An 18,726-nucleotide genomic window follows, 5' to 3' on the forward strand; every position below is an offset into this window, starting at 1 on the left:
GAGACTCTCTGTGTGAGTCTGTGTGTGTGTGAGACTCTCTGTGTGAGTCTGTGTGTGCGTGAGACTCTGTGTGAGTTTGTGTGTGTGTGACCCTCTCTGTGTAAGTCTCTCGGTATGAGTCTGTGTGTTAGTCTCCCTGTGTGAGTCTGTGTGTGAGTCTCTGTGTGAGTCTGTGTGTGTAAGCCTCTCTGTGTGAGTCTGTGTGTGTAAGCCTCTCTGTGTGAGTCTGTGTGTGTGTGTGAGACTCTGTGTGAGTCTGTCTGTGTGAGTCTGTGTGTGCGTGAAACTTTCTTTGTGAGTCTGTGTGTGAGTCTGTTTGAGTTTATGTGTGAGTCTCTCTGTGTGAGTTTCTGTGTGAGTCTCTCTGTGTGAGTCTGTGTGTGTGTGAGTCTCTCTTTGTCAGTCTGTGTGTGTGAGTCTCTCTGTATGAGTCTGTGTCTGTGTGTTAGTCTCTCTGTCCGAGTCTGTGTGAGTCTGTGTATGAGACTCTCTGTGTGAGTCTGTGTGTGTGTGAGACTCTCTGTGTGAGTCTGTGTGTGCGTGAGACTCTGTGTGAGTTTGTGTGTGTGTGAGCCTCTCTGTGTAAGTCTCTCGGTATGAGTCTGTGTGTTAGTCTCCCTGTGTGAGTCTGTGTGTGAGTCTCTGTGTGAGTCTGTGTGTGTAAGCCTCTCTGTGTGAGTCTGTGTGTGTAAGCCTCTCTGTTTGAGTCTGTGTGTGTGTGTGAGACTCTGTGTGAGTCTGTCTGTGTGAGTCTGTGTGTGCGTGAAACTTTCTTTGTGAGTCTGTGTGTGAGTCTGTTTGAGTTTATGTGTGAGTCTCTCTGTGTGAGTTTATGTGTGAGTCTCTCTGTATAAGTGTGTCTGTGTGAGTCTCTCTGTATGAGTCTGTGTTAGTCTCTCTGTGCGCGTCTGTGTGAGTCTGTATATGAGTCTCTCTGTGTGAGTCTGTGAGTGTGAGTCTCTGTGTGAGTCTGTGTGTATGTGAGTCTCTCTGTGTGAGTCTTTGTGTGTGTAAGTCTCTGTGTGAGTCTGTGTGTATGTGAGTCTGTGTGTATGTGAGTCTGTGTATGAGACTTTCTGTGAGTCTATGTGTGAGTTTCTGTGTGAGTCTGTGTGTGGGTGTGAGTCTCTTGTGTGAGTCTGTGTGTATGTGTGATTCTCTGTGTGTGTGTGAGACTCTCTGTATGAGTCTGTGTGTGTCTCTCTCTGTGTGAGTCTGTGTGTGAGTCTCTCTGTGTGCGTTTGTGAGTCTCCCTGTGTGAGTCTCTGTGTGTGTGTGAGACTCTCTGTGTGAGTATCTGTGTTAATCTTTCTGTGTGAGTCTGTGTATGATACTCTGTGTGAGTCCGTGTATGGGTCTGTGTGTATGTGAGACTCTCTGTATGAGTCTGTGTGTGGCTCTCTCTGTGTGAGTCTGTGTGTGAGTCTCTCTGTGTGCGTCTGTGAGTCTCTCTGTGCGAGTCTCTGTGTGTGTGTGAGACTCTCTGTGTGAGTCTCTCTGTGTGAGTCTGTGTGTGAGTCTCTCTGTGTGAACCTGTGTGTGTGACTCTGTGTGAGTCTGTGTGTGTGTGTGAGACTCTCTGTGTGAGTCTGTATGTGTGTGTGAGACTCTCTGTGTGAGTCTCTCTGTGTGAGTCTGTGTGTGCGTGAGACTCTCTTTGTTAGTCTGTGTGAGTCTGTGTGTGAGTCTCTCTGTATGAGTCTGTGTCTGTGTGTTAGTCTCTCTGTCCGAGTCTGTGTGAGTCTGTGTATGAGACTCTCTGTGTAAGTCTGTGTGTGTGTGAGCCTCTCTGTGTAAGTCTCTCGGTATGAGTCTGTTTGTTAGTCTCCCTGTGTGAGTCTGTGTGTGAGTCTCTGTGTGAGTCTGTGTGTGTAAGCCTCTCTGTGTGAGTCCGTGTTTGGGTCTGTGTGTGTGTGAGACTCTCTGTATGAGTCTGTATGTGTGTGAGACTCTCTGTGTGAGTCTCTCTGTGTGAGTCAGTGTGTGAGTCTCTCTGTGTGAACCTGTGTGTGACTCTGTGTGAGTCAGTGTGTGTGTGTGAGAGACTCTCTGTGTGAGTCTGTATGTGTGAGACTCTCTGTGTGAGTCTCTCTGTGTGAGTCTGTGTGTGCGTGAGACTCTCTTTGTTAGTCTGTGTGAGTCTGTGTGTGAGTCTCTCTGTATGGGTCTGTGTCTGTGTGTTAGTCTCTCTGTCCGAGTCTGTGTGAGTCTGTGTATGAGACTCTCTGTGTGAGTCTGTGTGTGTGTGAGGCTCTCTGTGTGAGTCTGTGTGTGTGTGTGAGCCTCTCTCTGTGAGTCTGTGTATGTGTGAGTCTCTCGGTATGAGTATGTGTGTTAGTCTCCCTGTGTGAGTCTGTGTGTGAGTCTCTCTATGTGAGTCTGTGTGTGTAAGCCTCTCTGGGTGAGTCTCTGTGTGTGTGAGCCTCTCTGTGTGAGTCTGTGTGTGTGTGAGACTCTCTTTGTGAGTCTGTGTGAGTCTGTGTGTGAGTCTCTCTGTGTGAGTTTATGTGTGAGCCTCTCTGTGTGAGTCTGTGTGTGTGTGAGTCTCTCTTTGTCAGTCTGTGTGTGTGTGTGTGTGAGTCTCTCTGTATGAGTCTGTGTCTGTGTGTTAGTCTCTCTGTCCGAGTCTGTGTGAGTCTGTGTATGAGACTCTCTGCGTGAGTCTGTGTGTGTGTGAGACTCTCTGTGTGAGTCTGTGTGTGCGTGAGACTCTGTGTGAGTTTGTGTGTGTGTGAGCCTCTCTGTGTAAGTCTCTCGGTATGAGTCTGTGTGTTAGTCTCCCTGTGTGAGTCTGTGTGTGAGTCTCTGTGTGAGTCTGTGTGTGTAAGCCTCTCTGTGTGAGTCTGTGTGTGTATGTGAGACTCTGTGTGAGTCTGTCTGTGTGAGTCTGTGTGTGCGTGAAACTTTCTTTGTGAGTCTGTGTGTGAGTCTGTGTGAGTTTATGTGCGAGTCTCTCTGTGTGAGTTTATGTGTGAGTCTCTCTGTGTGAGTGTGTCTGTGTGAGTCTCTCTGTATGAGTCTGTGTTAGTCTCTCTGTGCGCGTCTGTGTGAGTCTGTATAAAAGTCTCTCTGTGTGAGTCTGTGAGTGTGAGTCTCTGTGTGAGTCTGTGTGTATGTGAGTCTCTCTGTGTGAGTCTTTGTGTGTGTAAGTCTCTGTGTGAGTCTGTGTGTATGTGAGTCTGTGTGTATGTGAGTCTGTGTATGAGACTTTCTGTGAGTCTATGTGTGAGTTTCTGTGTGAGTCTGTGTGTGGGTGTGAGTCGCTTGTGTGAGTCTGTGTGTATGTGATTCTCTGTGTGTGTGTGAGACTCTCTGTATGAGTCTGTGTGTCTCTCTCTGTGTGAGTCTGTGTGTGAGTCTCTGTGTGTGAGTCTGTGAGTCTCTCTGTGTGAGTCTCTGTGTGTGTGTGAGAGTCTCTGTGTGAGTATCTGTGTTAATCTTTCTGTGTGAGTCTGTGTATGATACTCTGTGTGAGTCCGTGTTTGGGTCTGTGTGTGTGTGAGACTCTCTGTATGAGTCTGTATGTGTGTGAGACTCTCTGTGTGAGTCTCTCTGTGTGAGTCAGTGTGTGAGTCTCTCTGTGTGAACCTGTGTGTGACTCTGTGTGAGTCAGTGTGTGTGTGTGAGAGACTCTCTGTGTGAGTCTGTATGTGTGAGACTCTCTGTGTGAGTCTCTCTGTGTGAGTCTGTGTGTGCGTGAGACTCTCTTTGTTAGTCTGTGTGAGTCTGTGTGTGAGTCTCTCTGTATGGGTCTGTGTCTGTGTGTTAGTCTCTCTGTCCGAGTCTGTGTGAGTCTGTGTATGAGACTCTCTGTGTGAGTCTGTGTGTGTGTGAGGCTCTCTGTGTGAGTCTGTGTGTGTGTGTGAGCCTCTCTCTGTGAGTCTGTGTATGTGTGAGTCTCTCGGTATGAGTATGTGTGTTAGTCTCCCTGTGTGAGTCTGTGTGTGAGTCTCTCTATGTGAGTCTGTGTGTGTAAGCCTCTCTGGGTGAGTCTCTGTGTGTGTGAGCCTCTCTGTGTGAGTCTGTGTGTGTGTGAGACTCTCTTTGTGAGTCTGTGTGAGTCTGTGTGTGAGTCTCTCTGTGTGAGTTTATGTGTGAGCCTCTCTGTGTGAGTCTGTGTGTGTGTGAGTCTCTCTTTGTCAGTCTGTGTGTGTGTGTGTGAGTCTCTCTGTATGAGTATGTGTCTGTGTGTTAGTCTCTCTGTCCGAGTCTGTGTGAGTCTGTGTATGAGACTCTCTGTGTGAGTCTGTGTGTGTGTGAGACTCTCTGTGTGAGTCTGTGTGTGCGTGAGACTCTGTGTGAGTTTGTGTGTGTGTGAGCCTCTCTGTGTAAGTCTCTCGGTATGAGTCTGTGTGTTAGTCTCCCTGTGTGAGTCTGTGTGTGAGTCTCTGTGTGAGTCTGTGTGTGTAAGCCTCTCTGTGTGAGTCTGTGTGTGTAAGCCTCTCTGTGTGAGTCTGTGTGTGTGTGTGAGACTCTGTGTGAGTCTGTCTGTGTGAGTCTGTGTGTGCGTGAAACTTTCTTTGTGAGTCCGTGTGTGAGTCTGTTTGAGTTTATGTGTGAGTCTCTCTGTGTGAGTCTCTGTGTGTGTGTGAGACTCTCTGTGTGAGTCTCTCTGTGTGAGTCTGTGTGTGAGTCTCTCTGTGTGAACCTGTGTGTGTGACTCTGTGTGAGTCTGTGTGTGTGTGTGAGACTCTCTGTGTGAGTCTGTATGTGTGTGTGAGACTCTCTGTGTGAGTCTCTCTGTGTGAGTCTGTGTGTGCGTGAGACTCTCTTTGTTAGTCTGTGTGAGTCTGTGTGTGAGTCTCTCTGTATGAGTCTGTGTCTGTGTGTTAGTCTCTCTGTCCGAGTCTGTGTGAGTCTGTGTATGAGACTCTCTGTGTGAGTCTGTGTGTGTGTGAGCCTCTCTGTGTAAGTCTCTCGGTATGAGTCTGTTTGTTAGTCTCCCTGTGTGAGTCTGTGTGTGAGTCTCTGTGTGAGTCTGTGTGTGTAAGCCTCTCTGTGTGAGTCCGTGTTTGGGTCTGTGTGTGTGTGAGACTCTCTGTATGAGTCTGTATGTGTGTGAGACTCTCTGTGTGAGTCTCTCTGTGTGAGTCAGTGTGTGAGTCTCTCTGTGTGAACCTGTGTGTGACTCTGTGTGAGTCAGTGTGTGTGTGTGAGAGACTCTCTGTGTGAGTCTGTATGTGTGAGACTCTCTGTGTGAGTCTCTCTGTGTGAGTCTGTGTGTGCGTGAGACTCTCTTTGTTAGTCTGTGTGAGTCTGTGTGTGAGTCTCTCTGTATGGGTCTGTGTCTGTGTGTTAGTCTCTCTGTCCGAGTCTGTGTGAGTCTGTGTATGAGACTCTCTGTGTGAGTCTGTGTGTGTGTGAGGCTCTCTGTGTGAGTCTGTGTGTGTTTGAGCCTCTCTCTGTGAGTCTGTGTATGTGTGAGTCTCTCGGTATGAGTATGTGTGTTAGACTCCCTGTGTGAGTCTGTGTGTGAGTCTCTCTATGTGAGTCTGTGTGTGTAAGCCTCTCTGGGTGAGTCTCTGTGTGTGTGAGCCTCTCTGTGTGAGTCTGTGTGTGTGTGAGACTCTCTTTGTGAGTCTGTGTGAGTCTGTGTGTGAGTCTCTCTGTGTGAGTTTATGTGTGAGCCTCTCTGTGTGAGTCTGTGTGTGTGTGAGTCTCTCTTTGTCAGTCTGTGTGTGTGTGTGTGTGAGTCTCTCTGTATGAGTCTGTGTCTGTGTGTTAGTCTCTCTGTCCGAGTCTGTGTGAGTCTGTGTATGAGACTCTCTGCGTGAGTCTGTGTGTGTGTGAGACTCTCTGTGTGAGTCTGTGTGTGCGTGAGACTCTGTGTGAGTTTGTGTGTGTGTGAGCCTCTCTGTGTAAGTCTCTCGGTATGAGTCTGTGTGTTAGTCTCCCTGTGTGAGTCTGTGTGTGAGTCTCTGTGTGAGTCTGTGTGTGTAAGCCTCTCTGTGTGAGTCTGTGTGTGTATGTGAGACTCTGTGTGAGTCTGTCTGTGTGAGTCTGTGTGTGCGTGAAACTTTCTTTGTGAGTCTGTGTGTGAGTCTGTGTGAGTTTATGTGCGAGTCTCTCTGTGTGAGTTTATGTGTGAGTCTCTCTGTGTGAGTGTGTCTGTGTGAGTCTCTCTGTATGAGTCTGTGTTAGTCTCTCTGTGCGCGTCTGTGTGAGTCTGTATAAAAGTCTCTCTGTGTGAGTCTGTGAGTGTGAGTCTCTGTGTGAGTCTGTGTGTATGTGAGTCTCTCTGTGTGAGTCTTTGTGTGTGTAAGTCTCTGTGTGAGTCTGTGTGTATGTGAGTCTGTGTGTATGTGAGTCTGTGTATGAGACTTTCTGTGAGTCTATGTGTGAGTTTCTGTGTGAGTCTGTGTGTGGGTGTGAGTCGCTTGTGTGAGTCTGTGTGTATGTGATTCTCTGTGTGTGTGTGAGACTCTCTGTATGAGTCTGTGTGTCTCTCTCTGTGTGAGTCTGTGTGTGAGTCTCTGTGTGTGAGTCTGTGAGTCTCTCTGTGTGAGTCTCTGTGTGTGTGTGAGAGTCTCTGTGTGAGTATCTGTGTTAATCTTTCTGTGTGAGTCTGTGTATGATACTCTGTGTGAGTCCGTGTTTGGGTCTGTGTGTGTGTGAGACTCTCTGTATGAGTCTGTATGTGTGTGAGACTCTCTGTGTGAGTCTCTCTGTGTGAGTCAGTGTGTGAGTCTCTCTGTGTGAACCTGTGTGTGACTCTGTGTGAGTCAGTGTGTGTGTGTGAGAGACTCTCTGTGTGAGTCTGTATGTGTGAGACTCTCTGTGTGAGTCTCTCTGTGTGAGTCTGTGTGTGCGTGAGACTCTCTTTGTTAGTCTGTGTGAGTCTGTGTGTGAGTCTCTCTGTATGGGTCTGTGTCTGTGTGTTAGTCTCTCTGTCCGAGTCTGTGTGAGTCTGTGTATGAGACTCTCTGTGTGAGTCTGTGTGTGTGTGAGGCTCTCTGTGTGAGTCTGTGTGTGTGTGTGAGCCTCTCTCTGTGAGTCTGTGTATGTGTGAGTCTCTCGGTATGAGTATGTGTGTTAGTCTCCCTGTGTGAGTCTGTGTGTGAGTCTCTCTATGTGAGTCTGTGTGTGTAAGCCTCTCTGGGTGAGTCTCTGTGTGTGTGAGCCTCTCTGTGTGAGTCTGTGTGTGTGTGAGACTCTCTTTGTGAGTCTGTGTGAGTCTGTGTGTGAGTCTCTCTGTGTGAGTTTATGTGTGAGCCTCTCTGTGTGAGTCTGTGTGTGTGTGAGTCTCTCTTTGTCAGTCTGTGTGTGTGTGTGAGTCTCTCTGTATGAGTATGTGTCTGTGTGTTAGTCTCTCTGTCCGAGTCTGTGTGAGTCTGTGTATGAGACTCTCTGTGTGAGTCTGTGTGTGTGTGAGACTCTCTGTGTGAGTCTGTGTGTGCGTGAGACTCTGTGTGAGTTTGTGTGTGTGTGAGCCTCTCTGTGTAAGTCTCTCGGTATGAGTCTGTGTGTTAGTCTCCCTGTGTGAGTCTGTGTGTGAGTCTCTGTGTGAGTCTGTGTGTGTAAGCCTCTCTGTGTGAGTCTGTGTGTGTAAGCCTCTCTGTGTGAGTCTGTGTGTGTGTGTGAGACTCTGTGTGAGTCTGTCTGTGTGAGTCTGTGTGTGCGTGAAACTTTCTTTGTGAGTCCGTGTGTGAGTCTGTTTGAGTTTATGTGTGAGTCTCTCTGTGTGAGTCTCTGTGTGTGTGTGAGACTCTCTGTGTGAGTCTCTCTGTGTGAGTCTGTGTGTGAGTCTCTCTGTGTGAACCTGTGTGTGTGACTCTGTGTGAGTCTGTGTGTGTGTGTGAGACTCTCTGTGTGAGTCTGTATGTGTGTGTGAGACTCTCTGTGTGAGTCTCTCTGTGTGAGTCTGTGTGTGCGTGAGACTCTCTTTGTTAGTCTGTGTGAGTCTGTGTGTGAGTCTCTCTGTATGAGTCTGTGTCTGTGTGTTAGTCTCTCTGTCCGAGTCTGTGTGAGTCTGTGTATGAGACTCTCTGTGTGAGTCTGTGTGTGTGTGAGCCTCTCTGTGTAAGTCTCTCGGTATGAGTCTGTTTGTTAGTCTCCCTGTGTGAGTCTGTGTGTGAGTCTCTGTGTGAGTCTGTGTGTGTAAGCCTCTCTGTGTGAGTCCGTGTTTGGGTCTGTGTGTGTGTGAGACTCTCTGTATGAGTCTGTATGTGTGTGAGACTCTCTGTGTGAGTCTCTCTGTGTGAGTCAGTGTGTGAGTCTCTCTGTGTGAACCTGTGTGTGACTCTGTGTGAGTCAGTGTGTGTGTGTGAGAGACTCTCTGTGTGAGTCTGTATGTGTGAGACTCTCTGTGTGAGTCTCTCTGTGTGAGTCTGTGTGTGCGTGAGACTCTCTTTGTTAGTCTGTGTGAGTCTGTGTGTGAGTCTCTCTGTATGGGTCTGTGTCTGTGTGTTAGTCTCTCTGTCCGAGTCTGTGTGAGTCTGTGTATGAGACTCTCTGTGTGAGTCTGTGTGTGTGTGAGGCTCTCTGTGTGAGTCTGTGTGTGTTTGAGCCTCTCTCTGTGAGTCTGTGTATGTGTGAGTCTCTCGGTATGAGTATGTGTGTTAGTCTCCCTGTGTGAGTCTGTGTGTGAGTCTCTCTATGTGAGTCTGTGTGTGTAAGCCTCTCTGGGTGAGTCTCTGTGTGTGTGAGCCTCTCTGTGTGAGTCTGTGTGTGTGTGAGACTCTCTTTGTGAGTCTGTGTGAGTCTGTGTGTGAGTCTCTCTGTGTGAGTTTATGTGTGAGCCTCTCTGTGTGAGTCTGTGTGTGTGTGAGTCTCTTTTTGTCAGTCTGTGTGTGTGAGTCTCTCTGTATGAGTCTGTGTCTGTGTGTTAGTCTCTCTGTCCGAGTCTGTGTGAGTCTGTGTATGAGACTCTCTGTGTGAGTCTGTGTGTGTGTGAGACTCTCTGTGTGAGTCTGTGTGTGCGTGAGACTCTGTGTGAGTTTGTGTGTGTGTGAGCCTCTCTGTGTAAGTCTCTCGGTATGAGTCTGTGTGTTAGTCTCCCTGTGTGAGTCTGTGTGTGAGTCTCTGTGTGAGTCTGTGTGTGTAAGCCTCTGTGTGTGAGTCTGTGTGTGTATGTGAGACTCTGTGTGAGTCTGTCTGTGTGAGTCTGTGTGTGCGTGAAACTTTCTTTGTGAGTCTGTGTGTGAGTCTGTGTGAGTTTATGTGCGAGTCTCTCTGTGTGAGTTTATGTGTGAGTCTCTCTGTGTGAGTGTGTCTGTGTGAGTCTCTCTGTATGAGTCTGTGTTAGTCTCTCTGTGCGCGTCTGTGTGAGTCTGTATAAAAGTCTCTCTGTGTGAGTCTGTGAGTGTGAGTCTATGTGTGAGTCTGTGTGTATGTGAGTCTCTCTGTGTGAGTCTTTGTGTGTGTAAGTCTCTGTGTGAGTCTGTGTGTATGTGAGTCTGTGTGTATGTGAGTCTGTGTATGAGACTTTCTGTGAGTCTATGTGTGAGTTTCTGTGTGAGTCTGTGTGTGGGTGTGAGTCGCTTGTGTGAGTCTGTGTGTATGTGATTCTCTGTGTGTGTGTGAGACTCTCTGTATGAGTCTGTGTGTCTCTCTCTGTGTAAGTCTGTGTGTGAGTCTCTCTGTGTGAGTCTGTGAGTCTCTCTGTGTGAGTCTCTGTGTGTGTGTGAGAGTCTCTGTGTGAGTATCTGTGTTAATCTTTCTGTGTGAGTCTGTGTATGATACTCTGTGTGAGTCCGTGTTTGGGTCTGTGTGTGTGTGAGACTCTCTGTATGAGTCTGTATGTGTGTGAGACTCTCTGTGTGAGTCTCTCTGTGTGAGTCTGTGTGTGTGTGTGAGACTGTCCGGCAAAACAACCTCCTACCTCCTCGTGGTGCCGGACGGGCAACACTGTCGTGGGCAGTGCTGTGGGGGGAGGGCCCAATGCCCATTGGCCTCTCCCCTCATGGCGTCTGTGACCACCACAGTGGCTAAACGGGGGCTCTGGACGGGTGCGAGGGGCTGGTAACCCCTCCACCTTCAATTAACCACCACTAAACTACGAATTAAACATAAACCTGTAATTAATAAGCTTGTGCCGGAGGCCCCGGGGGGTCAGGCTTTTATGACGTCTCCTGGCCAAACCCCATTTGGCGGAGCCAGGAGATTGAATTTTCACCCTCGGGGCTCCTCCAGAAACAACGAAAAACCATTGCGGATGGCCACGTGGAATGTTCGAACGCTCACTGCGGAGGAGAGGCTGCCACTCCTCTGTCGGGAGCTGGACCGGTACCGCCTGGATCTCTGTGGCATTCAGGAGGTCCGGTGGACCGGTTCTGGCTCCTGCCACCATGAGGGGTGGACAGTCCTCTACTCGGGGCAGGAGACTGCCAAACAACAGGGTGTGGCTCTTCTTCTGAACAAAAGAATGAAGGGGGCGTGGGAGCGTGGCGGTGAGGTGTGGGAAGCTGTAAGCCCCAGGATACTTTGGGCTCGCCTTCCCATCAACCAGAGGCGAGGAGTGGTGGTCGTGGTTACTTATGCCCCCACCGAAGACGAACATCCGTGGAGGGATGCAGGCAAAGCCGATGAGTCAGACGCTTTCTATGACCTCCTGTCACAGGTGCTGGCTAAAGTGGCCACTCGGGAAAGAGTCATCTTGTTGGGTGACTTCAATGCCCGAGTTGGTCATGATGCTGGCACCTGGTCTGGAGTGATTGGAAGGCATGGGCCAGATCAGCTCAATAACAACGGTAGGAGGCTGCTAGATTTTTGTGCAGCCCATGGGCTTGTAATTACCAACACGCTCTTCCGGCATCGGCGCATCCACACAACATCATGGATGCATGCCGGGTCCAAGCAAGAACATCTGCTGGACTACATAGTGACGGACCAGCGGATGCGAGCCCATGTCCTTGACACCAGGACCTACCGTGGAGCTGATCTGCCCTCTGACCATCGACTAGTCATCTGTAAGATGCGCCTGCCTTTTTTCCACTCCGGTGGTGGGTGTACACCCAGGACCCCATTCCAACCAAAAGTGGCCTGGTCTCAGCTAGCTGATGAAAGTTGCAAGCGAGAATTTCATCATTGCTTGCAGCTGGGGTTGGCATCGTCCCCCACTCCACCTGATGTCGAGGGTAAATGGTCGAGGTTTAAGACTGTGACTCATGCAGCTGCAATGGCTGCTTTGGGTACGCGGTCCAGACCTCCCCAGAAACCCTGGCTGACGGAGGAGGTGTTCAGGTTAATTTAGAAAAAGCGACAGGCCCACTCTCATCGCCTACAGCATCCCACGTCAGAGAATGAGGAGGTTTACCGCAGCCTTCGCTCGGAGGTTCGGAGAGCCGTAAGGCGCTGTAAGGATGGGTGGTGGTCGCGGGTTGCTGAGGAGATGGAGTCTGCCTCAGTGGCCCGCGATCACAAATCACTATTTAACTCCATCAAAAAAGTAACCTGCAGCGCCACACCTATTACCATCATTAGAGGAAAAAACGGTGATCCAATCTCCGACCCCAGGAACAGGTTTGCAGATTTGCTGAGCATTTCTGTGAGGTCCTGGGGGAGGGAAAATCTCTCAGCCAGGAAAACATCATGGCACAAAGTGGGGATAAACCTGCTGAGGCTGCGGTGCCTCAAATATTGGAAGAGGTCACCCCCTGTGAGTGGCTGGCTGAGGTACCAGCTGTTGAGGAAGTACTGAGGGCGATCCGGAGTCTGAGACCAGGGAAGGCACCGGGCAGAGATGATCTCCCAAGCGAAATGCTGAGGGAGGGTGGCGTTTGTGCACAGACTGCCCTATATGACATCATAACAACAGTCTGGACCACTGGACGGGTTCCGCAGGACTGGAAGGATGCCCTGGTGGTCCCCCTCTTTAAGAAGGGGGACCGTACCGACTGTAACAACTACAGGGGCATCTCACTCCTCAGTGTGCCGGGTAAGGTCCTGGCAAGGATTATTCAACATCGCCTTGCTAGGCACGCTGAGGAGAGGCTTGCGGAGCCCCAATGCGGTTTCAGGAAAGGGCGGTCCTGCACAGATGCCATATTTTCTGTCCGTCTGCTACAGCAGAGGTGTAGGGAATTCCAAAAAGACCTACATCTCTGCTTTATTGACCTGGTCAAGGCCTATGATACCATCAGTAGGACTGGGCTCTGGGTTGTTCTTCGTGCTTTCGGAGTCCCTGACCCTCTGCTCACGATAATTAAGGACCTTCATGATGGTGAGCGGGCCCGGGTAAAACTACGTGGCCGGGAGTCGGAGCCTTTCCCTGTACACCTTGGGGTGCGACAGGGATGTCCTCTGGCTCCCACATTATTTAACATCTATTTCGACTGCGTAGTTCGTGAAGCCTTCAATAGCTGTACCGGGGGAATTACCATTTGGTACAGATATAATGGGAGGCTGATCGACGCCCGGGTGCGATCAAGGGATGGCTCCCTATTGGTCAACCACGTTATGTATGCCGATGATTTGGTAATAGCTGCTCATTCAGAAGAGGAGTTGGAGACGCTGCTGCTGAGACTGGAGTGTGCCACTAAGAGGTGGGGCCTTACCATCAGCCCCACCAAAACTAAGCACCTGCCTGGGTATTTTGTACCATCGGCCACTCCACCCCCACAACTCCCAATCGGTGATGGGGCAGTTGTGGAGAGAGTGGAGAGTTTCCCATACCTGGGCAGTGTGCTTATGACCGGCTCCAGTTTATCAGCAGAGGTCTCACTCCGAATCAGTCGAGCGGCAATATCTTTTCATCGGTTGCGTAACGCTGTGTGGAAGCTACCTGGTCTGTCGCTCCGCACGAAGCTTCAGGTCTTCTAGGCCACGGTCATTCCCTCCCTTCTCTACGCTTGCGAAACGTGGACCCCCCTAGTGGAGCATCTTCGCCGGTTGGAAACATTTAGGCTGGCCTGCCTACGATCCATCCTGGGTTTAACCAGGCTGGATTGTGTGAGGAGCTCACAAGTCCTTGAAAGATCTGGGCAAAGTCCCATCAGTGAGCTCCTCCGGCAGGCAAGGCTGCGTTGGCTGGGTCATGTAGCCCGCATGCCCAGCCACCGCATGCCTAAACAGCTTTTGTTCGGCCGGATCGAGGGGGCTAAACGGGCGCGGTACGGGCTAGAGAAGAGATGGAGTGATGTGGTACAGGAGGATGTGGAGCTGAGTGGACTTGCCGATGACTGGTACCAGCGGTGTCAAGATCGGCCTCAGTGGAGGAGGCTCGTGAAGGACGCTACTGGGCAGTTGGAGGCAGTCGCCCTCCAACAACAACGGAGGGCGGAGGAGCGACGCTCACAACAACGAGCGGAGCGCCGGGTGGCTAAAGCACAGCAAGTTGGCACAGTAGGGGGCACAGGTGGTGCATCAGCCAGTCATCTCGGTCATCTCGGTCAGTCGACCCGTGGCACCTGGGTCTGCCCCGTGACCTCCTGCCAGCGGGCGTTCGACACTTCACATGGCCTCAGGGTGCACATGGCCTGGCACAAGCGTCGTGGTGACGTCACCGCCACTTAGTGGCGAATGGCGGTTGTTGTTGTGAGACTGTGTGAGTCTGTGTGTGTGAGACTCTCTGTGTGAGTTTGTGTGTATGTGAGACTCTCTGTGTGAGTCTGTGTGTGTGTGAGTCTCTCTGTGTGAGTTTGTGTGTATGTGAGACTCTCTGTGTGAGTTTGTGTTTGTGCCTCTCTGTGTGAGTCTGTATGAATCTGTGTGTGAGTCCCTCTGTGTGAGTCTGTGTGTTAGTCTCTCTGTGCGAGTCTGTGTTTGTGTCTCTCTGTGTGAGTCTGTATGAATCTGCGTGTGAGTCCCTCTGTGTGAGTCTGTGTGTGTGAGACTGTCTGTGTGTGAGATTCTGTGAGTCTGTGTGTGTGTGTGAGACTCTCTGTGTGAGTCTGTGTGAGTCTCTGTGTGTCAGACTTCGTGAGTGTGTGTGTGAGACTCTCTGTGTGTGTGTGAGCCTCTGTGTGAGTCTGCGTGTGTGTCTCTGTGTGTGTGTGAGGCTCTCTGTTTGAGTGTGTGTGTGTGAGTCTCTTGTGTGTGACTCTCTGTATGAGTGTGTGTGAGTCTCTCTGTGTGAGTCTCGCTGCGTGAGTCTGTGTGTGTGTGACTCTCTGTGTGGGTCTGTGTGTGAGACTCTCTGTGTGGGTCTGTGTGTGAGTCTCTTTGTGTGAGTCTGTGTGTGTGTGAGCCTCTCTGTGTGAGACTCTCTGTGTGAGTCTGTTTGTGTGAACCTCTGTGTGAGACTCTCTGTGTGAGTGTTACACTTTCTGTGTGAGTCTGTGTATATGAGACTCTCTGTGTGAGTCTGTGTGTTAGTCTCTCTGTGTCAGTCTGTGTGTGAGTCTCTCTGTGAGTGTGTGTGAGTCTCTCTGTGTGAGTCTGTGTGAGACTGTGTGTGAGTCTCTGTGTGAGTCTGTGTGTGCGTGAGACTCTCTTTGTGAGTCTGTGTGAATCTGTGTGTGAGTCTCTCTGTGTGAGTCTGTGTGTTAGTCTCTCTGTGCGAGTCTGTGTGAGTCTGTGTATGAGACTCTCTGTGTGAGTTTATGTGTGAGTCTCTCTGTGTGAATCTGTGTGTGAGTCCCTCTGTGAGTCTGTGTGTGTGTGAGACTCTATGTGTGAGTCTGTGTGAGACTCTCTGTGCGAGTCTGTGTGTGTCTCTCTGTATGAGTCTGTGTGTGTGAGACAATCTATGTGAGTCTGTGTGTGGCTCTCTGTGTGAGTCTGTGTGTGCGTGAGACTCTTTTTGTGAGTCTGTGTGAGTCTGTGTGTGAGACTGTGTGAGTCTGTGTCTCTCTCTGTGTGAGTCTATGTGTGATACTCTATGTGTGAGTCTGTGTGTGAGTCTCTCTGTGTGAGTTTCTCTGTGTAAGTCTGTGTTTGTGTGAGCCTCTCTGTGTGAGTCTGTGTGTGTGTGAGACTATCTGTGTGAGTCTGTGTGAGGCTCTCTGTGTGAGCAAAACAAAAGATGAACTCGGCAACTTGTGGCTTCTGCTGATGCAGCTCCCTATCGATGTGCCTGTCACGGGGGCAGATTCCCGGAGTCTGCCGCGTGCAGAACTGATTTGCATGATCTGTATCCTTGCGTATAGGTGAAATTCTCTCCCCTCTGTCCGCCTTCTCACAAAAGACCAGAATTCCTTTGATTTCGCTCTTTGCTTGTGGGGTGCAGTTGTTTATCCGGTGTCCGTGTGTGTTTTATTAAACAGATGTTCCAAATTGCCCCCAAGTGCGTTCTTCCAGTCCTCCAACCCTCTGTAGTAATTAATTTGGAAAGAGGGGGGGGGGTTCCCCCTGTCCGGTTGCGTTCTCCCTCTTCCTTCATGGTCGGGGTGTTACATTTTGTCTCTCTCAAAGAGGGGCGCTGTGGCCTTTGAAGTCGTGTTCTCTCGTACCGGTTGGAAGTTAAAAAATAAAAAAAATCCTCTTATAGCTTGATACTGTATGTCTGTACCACTTTTTGCAGTGTTGACTCTGTAAGTGACTCAAAGTATGTTTGGATCAGTGTTAACAGTACTTCCATTGTGGTTTGGAATTCCTTCATGGTGTTTGATATCTCAAGTGGAGGCGCTCTCCCTGCATGTGACGTATTGCTACCACGTGCTTCTGGAAGACAAAGGCGGTTGGGAAGCTCTCTCTATGGAACGCATTATCTTGGTCATGTTGTCTGTTCGGTTCTCGTGGCGCCTGTTGTTTGTACATGCTTTTGAGGCGGTCTTTGAAGCTGTGTAGAGATTTCCCCAGAATCTCATGAACAACCCCCCTCTCCCCTTTCTGCACCGTTTTTTTAGAATTACCTTTTATGGCTACTTCCTTGCCTGGTGTGGCTTGTGGAAGGCAGCTGCTGTGAGGGGTGAGGGTGGTTGTTAAAAAATGTTGTGCCTCATGCTACACCCCGATAGATTATTAAAAATATATTGGCAGAATTATTCTTAATATCAATTTTGGAAAAAGGCCTATATATACACTCACATGCCCTTTTGATTGCACTCTCATGCTCACATATCCTTTGGATTGCACTTCTCGTGCTCACATGCCCTTTGGATTGCACTCTCATCGTGCTATTCTCTAATTAACACTGCTGTTGTGCAGGGATGATACTCTTATGCGGCGATGGAAGCTCATCGTGCTAATTTCCCTCCCTAATCTCTTTCTCCCTAATCTCCCTAATTAAAACAACTGTCGTGCATGTGTCCGTGGATGGAATTCCTTTCCAGCTCAGACCCTGCTTGCTTGCCCATCGCCACATATGTAATGCGGGCGTAAACGGCCTCGTGGATATGACGTTACGGGGGGAGGGGTTAGGTCACGTGGGGGAGAGGGGTAAGCTCTTAAGGGCGGTAACCGGAAGAGACGGGAAGAGTGGGAGAATAAAGACAGGAGGCCACGCAGGGCAGAGGGTGGAGAGTGGCGCGATCGCCACGCGGTGGAACTCGGCACCGTCGGCCAGCGGTGTCCGGGCACGGGTGCAACGGAGAGCAGCTGTGGGGCTGCAGCGAGGGCAGCTGAGAGACTGCACAAGGGGGGAAAAGGCTACGTGAGCGACGCCTGCAGCGGAGCTGCATCGGGAGCGGGGAAAAGCCTACGTGAGCGACGGCAGCTGTCAAGCTGCCAAGCGGAGGGCTCTGAGCGAGGGCCGTGTGGGGCAAAGTTGTAAGAACCCAAATAAAGGACAACGGAGACAGACAACGTGGAAGAGTCCTTTATTACACTGGTGTCAAAAGTGAAACGGCATGTCAAAACAGCTCAGAAGAAAGAATATTCCTGCACCATCGTCTGCTACATCATCCGACGACGACGACTTTCCTCAGGAGGTGGACCTGCCGGAGGAGAACCGAGCGGGAACGAGTACGGGTCCGGGAGTACAAGATGTCGCCGTGTCGGTGGACCCGTCCGCGCCGGAGGACATGGACTTACGATGGAGGCGGATGGCGGCGTAGCTGGAGACCTTGAAAACCGTGCTGGCGCAATTGTGCGACCTCGTCATGCCGGCGATGGCGTCGGTGAGGCCCGGTGGGGATCCGCAGGCCTCGGCCTTGCCTGCGCTGCCAGCGCCATCTGCCACGCGGCACGAAGACGCTATCTTGGGCGTGGCAGGGGAAGAACGGCGGGAAGCCGCCATCTTGCGCTCTCCGCGGCGGGGAGCCGCCATCTTGGACACGTTGCGATGTGACGCCATTTTGAATATGCCGCGTGATGAGTCACCTGCTGAGGACGGCGCAGCAAGGAGTCGCAGCCGTCATCTGACAACTGTTAAGGAATTCTCCATCGGTGGTGATTGGAGTGCTTTCGCCTGCAGATTTTTGGCGGCGGTGCGCTCCGCCAGGTGGACTGACGCAGAGACCCTGGAGGTTCTACCAACTCTTCTCGACGATGAGTCGGTGCGATTCTTCCGTTCTATAAAGGACGAGAAAAAGAAAACGTTGAGAGGAGTTTTCGACGAGATGGCGGATGCATACGAGCCGCCGGATGATGCTCACCGCCGGTTTGTTCAACGCCAGCGAGCACCCGAGGAGTCGCCGGTGGCATACAGGGGTGCTGTCTTGGAGTTAGCCATGGCCGCATACCCGGAGATGGAGCCTGACCTACTCGAACCCCTCATTTTGGGCAAAATGCTCGAGCTGTCCCGGGATTTGGGGATCCCTATGCCGGTGTGTGGCCACGAAAAGCTGACATCCCGGGCGGCCGCAAAGTGTCTTGATGCCCAGTTTAACCTACGCCGCTGGAAGCAAGTCACGGCGTGGACGGGGGGGCCCATCATCGAGGGAGGTGCCGTGGGTTGGGATCCCAAGAAGGCGGTGTACGTTCCTGACGGGGGGGGCCCCTAGGTCCGCCCCAGCAGGAGGCCTCGACAGCAGACGTGCCGCGGAAGGATCCTCCAGGACAGGCAAGTCGGTGCGCACCAGACACCCGGCAAGGCTTGACACCTCATTCATCACCATTGTCGCGCGATCCGGGTGTTGTTAATAACGGGAGGCCATCGATTGGGCCATGTCGCTCAGTAACGCAGTGGCGTAAATTGGCACGGCGGGTCGTCGCGGCTGCTACTGGTTCGTCCACTGTACCGGGTTCTATACAGGGGGTGGACGTGCGCATTTTAGTGGACTCCGGGGCGTCCGCGACCATTATATCGGATGTAATTTTCCATCTGTTGGGCATCTCACCAGAGGCCGTGCGTCCGGTTTACGATTCCTGCGTTGCGGCGAACGGGGGTAGTATGGGCATTGTGGGCCAGGTGGACGCCAATATATCTATCGGGGGAGTGTCGGCCTCGGGAATTGTGTTAATTTCGAGGTCCCTTGCGGTTCCGTGTTTGTTGGGAACTGATTTTCTGGCCAAAATGCCCATTCTAATTAGAATTAATGAGAACTGTATCGAATTACCGGGGGGTCGTAAAGTTACATTTCTGCCGTCGCCCTGGGGGCGACCTGTTCCGGTCGGCCAGGTGCAGGCGCTGTCCGAGGTATCTGTTGACATTCCACCGGACTCACAGATGCTTATCCCTTTGCGGTATCGGAAACCTGTACCTGGTCGAGAGGGAGCCACTGGAGTTTTATTATCGCCGTCCGCTACTATAACGGGCGGATCGGCGCTCGTAGGGGCACAGACTATTATCCGGCCGGACCAGCAGCCATTTTTGCAAGTGCTTAAAGGGAGTACGGAAAATGTGTGTGTGCCGGCTGGAACGGTTGTGGCACACGCCACCACAGCGTTTACGGCCCAGGACTATCTGGGCCGCCGGGAGATGGTTGCCGGTGTTTCGGCCTATGCGGCCCCTGATAATCGCTGGAT

General features: G+C 51.1%; 1 protein-coding gene across 1 annotated transcript in view; it reads right to left on the bottom strand.

Annotated features, from left to right (window-relative positions):
- LOC144735920 (uncharacterized) overlaps nucleotides 1-13,958 on the bottom strand; it is a gene marked incomplete at its 3' end in the record, with an annotated part of 30,698 nt that extends 16,740 nt beyond the window's left edge. The window contains exon 1 of the mRNA XM_078618496.1: nucleotides 10,014-13,958. Coding sequence (XP_078474622.1) covers nucleotides 10,014-10,498 — 485 coding nt within the window. The remainder of the gene's footprint in view (nucleotides 1-10,013) is intronic.
- Between the last annotated feature and the right edge of the window lie 4,768 nt (nucleotides 13,959-18,726).

This window comes from Lampetra planeri, chromosome 58 (assembly GCF_965212315.1).
Source record: "Lampetra planeri chromosome 58, kcLamPlan1.2.h2, whole genome shotgun sequence".
NCBI classification, from domain to species: Eukaryota; Metazoa; Chordata; class Hyperoartia; order Petromyzontiformes; family Petromyzontidae; genus Lampetra; species Lampetra planeri.